This window comes from Corvus brachyrhynchos, unplaced genomic scaffold (assembly GCF_000691975.1).
Source record: "Corvus brachyrhynchos isolate BGI_N302 unplaced genomic scaffold, ASM69197v1 scaffold130, whole genome shotgun sequence".
In the NCBI taxonomy this organism is placed as follows: Eukaryota; Metazoa; Chordata; class Aves; order Passeriformes; family Corvidae; genus Corvus; species Corvus brachyrhynchos.
In genome coordinates this window covers 1,526,588-1,532,097 of record NW_008236193.1, presented here as the reverse complement: position 1 = coordinate 1,532,097, position 5,510 = coordinate 1,526,588, and the positions used below count along the sequence as shown (strand labels likewise).

At 44.5% G+C, this 5,510-nt stretch overlaps 1 protein-coding gene across 1 annotated transcript in view; it reads left to right on the top strand.

Annotated features, from left to right (window-relative positions):
* Positions 1-4,972, top strand: part of LSM7 (LSM7 homolog, U6 small nuclear RNA and mRNA degradation associated) — a 6,776-nt gene extending 1,804 nt beyond the window's left edge. Inside the window, exons 2-4 of the mRNA XM_008639752.2 lie at positions 136-226; positions 1,454-1,525; positions 3,900-4,972. Coding sequence (XP_008637974.1) covers positions 136-226; positions 1,454-1,525; positions 3,900-4,042 — 306 coding nt within the window. The 3' untranslated portion in view covers positions 4,043-4,972. The remainder of the gene's footprint in view (positions 1-135; positions 227-1,453; positions 1,526-3,899) is intronic.
* Positions 4,973-5,510: the final 538 nt, after the last annotated feature.

The following is a 5,510-nucleotide window of genomic DNA, read 5'->3' as shown; positions in this document are numbered from 1 at the left end:
GCTGGGCCCCCCGGAGCCGGTTCCGTACCCGCACCCGCGCCCCCGTCCCGCCGCTGCGGGATCCCGCAGGAGGGCTCCGGGGCTGGGTCCCCGCGGAGAGCGCGCTTTAACTGGGCCGTCTGTGCTCTGCCGTAGGATAAGGAGAAGAAGAAGAAGGAGAGCATCTTGGACCTCTCCAAGTACATCGACAAGACCATCCGGGTGAAGTTCCAGGGCGGGCGGGAAGGTGAGCCCGGCGCGTGGCTGCAGCACGAATCTCTTCTGCTTTTCGGCGTTTTCCCTCAGCCGGCGCCTGTCGGCTTTGCCTTCCTGCTCACGCTGCTTCCCTTCAAGGGAAGGCGAGGAGTAGCGGGTGCTGTTACTTACTAGTGGTTGCAGTTACCGGTGTGAAGCTTTTCTCGTTTACTTTTCCATTAATCTCCTGGGTGCACTTTTATCTTTATGGCTCATCTATGCATTTCTTCTTTTATTAGTTGTCTTGAAGGGCCTTATTTTGGCTGGGTTGTTGGTTTTTTTTGTTGTTGTTGTTGGTTTTTTTTTTTTTTTTTGCATTGCAAGGGTGCACTTAAAGCAACAAAGAAACATTTATGGATGTAACAATTAATACAACTGTCGTGCCTTTCATCTCTTGACATGCTAAGCATGCCCGGAGTTCATGGTGCAATATATGCCACCATGCCTTTCCATCTCCGTCCCTTCCCAGCTGGGAAGATACATCCCAATGCGGTTGGTGCCACCCGCCGGCACTTGTTTGTCTGACTTAACCATGTGCTGCATTATAAACCTCCACTGGGACCTAAAGCTTATGAGACTTTGGCAGTTACTTGGACTCCTGCACTCCTTACTGATAAGTGTGTTTTTCAAACTGGGAAGTCGCTCTGTGTAATTTCGTGATATATTTAGTGACTAGTCTTGTGGAATCATGTTCTGCATTAGGACGAAGTGCTGGTTTATCTGTAGTGCCTTCCCGTGATGCAGTGCTTAAGCTAAAGAGATGATGTGCCAGGAGGGCAGCTGGAAGATGGTGTTTCTGAGGAAAAAACTTAAAATATGGTCTTGCTTAATTTTTAACCATAACATTTCATTTAGGATATGTATTCTGTTTTGGGGTTGCTTTTTTTTTTTTCTTTGCGTGACTTGTACTGATTTGTTATGCAGAAAGATTATTAAAATGCCCTTGAAATTGGCTGAAAGCAGAAATGTCAGTGTCTTGAAGAACATTTTGAAGAATTGATTGAAAAGTCTGTAAGTTTTAATTGGCACAATGTAGACCAGCTTTTGTGTACTTGCCGTTGAGAAAGAGGACACTCTTTAGTATCTCTGGTCTCATTTGCTTGGTCTTGCCTGAAGGAGGGAACAGCGCTGGAGAACGGAATGTACCTTTCATGCAGTCTTATGTTGCTGTATACCTTGTTTTGGTCCTAATCATTGTTTTCTGTGTGGTCTTCAACAGCAAGTGGTGTCTTGAAAGGATTTGACCCTCTTCTGAACCTTGTGCTGGATGGTACCATTGAGTATATGCGAGGTAAGTAACATACAGCCTTTGGAAAGCTTCCCCTCCCTGAGTGGTTTTCTTAACAGAAATCTTACAGCTCTGTGAGTGAACAAGCAGAAACTGCAGATTAACATCACCCAAACTGCAGTATGCTTGGGATAACTATGTTGTAAAGAAAGAGATGGGGTGGCAGGTCTATGGGACCTGACAAGGTGCATCCGAGCGTCAGAATTGGCTGATGTAGTTCCCAAGCTACTCTAAAACATTTAAAAAGCGATGGCAGTCAGATGATGGTAAAGAGGGAAACATTGAACCCATTTTTCCAAAGGATAGAAAGGAGCCTGGGAACTACTGTCCTGTCAGCCTCACCTCTTGTGCTTGGGAGGATCATGGAACAGATCTTCCTTGGAGCTCTGCTAAGGGATATGGAAGACAGGGAGGTGAATTGAGACATCCACCATAGCTTTACCAAGGGAAAATCCTGTCTGACCAACCCAGTGGCCTTCTATGATGGAGTGACTCCATCAGTGGACAAGGAAAGGGATTACAGATGTCTTTTATCTGTACTTCTGTAAAGCCTTTGATATAGTCCCTCACAACATCCCTCTCTCTGAATTGAAAAGAGATGGATTTGACGGGTGGACTGTTTGGTGAATGTGGAATTGGTTGGATGGTCCACAGGGTAGTAGTCAATGGCTTAATGTCATCATGAACATCAGTGACAAGGGGTGTCCCTCAGGGATCTCTGTGGGGACCAGTACTGTTTAGTGGTCATCAGGGACACAGACAATGGGATCAAGTTCACCTTCAGTCTGCAGGTGACACACCTGAAGGACAGGGCTGTCCAGGGGACCCTGGACAAGTTTTTGAAGTGGGCCCACAGGAACCTCATGAGGTTCAACAAGACCCAAGTACAAGGTCCTACTCCTGGTTTGGAACAATCCCTGGTATAAATGCAGGCTGGGGGATGAACAGATGGAGAGCAGCCCTGCTGCGACTTGGACATGCTGGTGGATGAGAGGCTGGACAATGTGCTTGCAGCTCACAAAGCCAGCTGTATCCTGGGCTGCATGCCTAGCAGGGATGGGGGATTCATCCCAGGGAGGGGATTCTGCTCCTCTGCCTCCCTCAGGTGAGACCCCACCTGCAGAGCTGCCTCCAGTCCTGGGGAACAACATCAGACAGACGTGGAGCTGCTGGAGTGAATCCAGAGGAGGCCATGGAGATGCTTCAAGGGCTGGGGCCCCTCTCCGCTGGAGCCAGGCTGGGAGAGCTGGGGATGTTCACCTGGAGAGGAGAAGGCTCTTACGAGATGTTATTGTGGTCTTTCAGTACTTTAAAGGGACATAAAAGAAAATGACGGGATGAATGCTTCAGCAGGCCCTGTTGTGGCAGGGCAAGTGGTAATGGGTTTAAACTGAAATAGGGTTGATTTAGATATAAGGAAGGGGTTTTTTTTATAATGATCATGATAAAAACACTGGGACAAGTTGCTTGGAGAAGTAGTATGTGCCCCATCCTTGGGAGCATTCAAAGGTGGGACTCCGAGCAACTGGGGCTAATTAAAGATGTCTGTGCTCATTGCTGGGGGGCTGTACTAGATGACCTTTAAAGGTCCTTTCCGATACAAACCATTCTATGATTCTACAGCAGAAGTTAGATTAAGCACATTCCCTGTGATACAACATTGTTGGTAGTCCTTGCTTGAGCTCCTCTCTAGTTATCTTACTGGCCACTCTTTTCTTCTAAAGCTTGAATAAAGCAGTGTGTCTCTTTCTCCTCTCTGAAACAAAATGTATCATTTGATAGGACAGTGTTTTTGGAGAGTATTCCCTTACCTCCTTAAAAGGAAATACCTGAAGCATTGAATTCTCTTTAAAAGGTAGTTTTAAAATGTGGTGTTCATTTTTATTGAATACAGAGCGATCTCATGGAAGATAGCACTGGCTGATTCGTAAGTGTTTGTCTGTCCCGATCCAGCCCTGTTTGGCCTGGTCTGGGAACGGACCGGTGCTCTCTTCCCTAGTGCATTTACAGGTCAGGGTCTTTTTCTGATTGACATTGATCCCCAAGTGTTTGTCTGTAATGACATTTGAAATGGAATCAGGAGCTTTTTTTTCAATCACTTGCATGTATACTACTGGTTAGATGAATGAAAGGGCCTTTGAATTCTTTAATAAACGTGTTCTGCTTTTTGTTGCATACAAAGTTCTGTATTGCTCACTGTCAGGAAGGTCTTGAAAACATCAGATGTCACTGCTGCATCACCTGTATAGTCCATGTGTTCAATAAAACAAAGCAGTTATACCAGGAAAGAACATGCATGTCTGTGCCTTTTGCAGTTGATGGAATTTGGTTTCTTTTTCTTACTTTCCCGTTCTAACCGTGGATCTCTGCTTTTTAGATCCAGATGATCAATTCAAATTAACAGAAGACACACGTCAGCTGGGACTTGTGGTTTGCAGAGGGACTTCTGTGGTTCTGATTTGTCCACAGGATGGAATGGAAGCTATTCCAAACCCTTTCATTCAGCAGCAAGATGGCTAATGCTTTCTTTGGATTGTCCCTGAAAACTTCAGGGGTGCAAGTCATTGGAGAGAACTATCAGTGTATGAGATACATACAATTCCTGGTTTGGGGGGAGGGGGGAGTTTGAATGTGTATTTGATAGTGGGAAAAAAAGTCAACTTTTATTTTTGTGGCTTTCATAAATGATGAGAGGATGAGGAATGTAAGAAGTACGTTCTTGTTTTCCTCCCACCCCCAAATAAGTGTGTAACTACGTTGTTTAGAGCTGACAGGAGAGAACATGTTGTCATGAATTGTCTGAGACAACCTTGATCTTGTGAGTTTTGAAACAACCCCATAAAATTAGTTAAGAATGCCCTGAGTATTGGTTATATTTTTTTCCATTTTTAAATACATTAAAATGTATTTAATCTGAATTAGTCTAAAGCCTAAGTACAGTAGAACATGTTTTTCTTCCTCTTAGATATCAGCACTCAGCTGGGGAAACATTATGTTGTAGTCTTCTGCTGTTGAGTTCAGTCTCTTTTGTGCAGGAAAATTACTTCCTTGTGTAGTGTCATCACCTTTGCAAGGAATGTAGCCAAGAAGGTCTTTTCTAGCACTTGTTCCAGATCTGGTGGGCTGTAGTCTGTGTATCAGCAGGCTCACACATTTTCTACAGGAGCACTGATCTAACTTGTGGTTGATCTTGGTTGAGTGACTTGAACCTTATGGAGGTATCTATTTGATACTTGGAATTTTAGGGGAAGAATATTTAATATCCTAATGTTTGTTCACTTGTAGGCAGTGTCTGGAAATACTGCATATTTTTATATTGTAGCTATCCACTTGTGGTTCTGCTTGTTATAACTTGATTTGTAAGTAAACATTTTTATTTCTTTTATACTGCAGAAAATGCAAGATTTGAGGAGTTTTGAGTGAATAAAGACAAAATAATCTGTTTCTAAATGTCTGGTTTTTAGTCTGTAAAAGTGCACAACAGCTGATATTACAGTTCTCCAGCCGTAAAACTAAATTAAGTTAGTTCAGGAGCTGCATAAACACTGCAGGATCAGGAGGGACCAGAGCAGAAGCCATGCTTCAGACAGGGAATCAATGGGAAAGGCCTGAGAGCATCTGGTTCCACTTCTGAAGCGTTTCAAAGACTGCCCGATTGAGGTATGTACCTGCAGCCTGTATGTAACCTGCTTTTGCCACCTGTTTTTCCCTTTATAGAGGACTCTTTATGAGGAGGTGTTAGGGTTTTAGTTTAGTCCTAGGGTTTTTTTTTTTCCTGTTAAAGGAATTTTTTCCCATATGCATGTTGCTAGGGGACAAATGGCTGTACTTAAGAAAGACAAAAGAGCTGCCCATTGGGGGTGGGGTGGGCTTGGCTACTCCTTTGTTTCACCTGGGTGTGGGGTCAGTTCGCTCTCTGCGTCGAGAGAGAGCGAGAGAGAGAGAGCGAGAGAGAGAGAGCGAGAGAGAGAGAGCGAGAGAGAGAGAG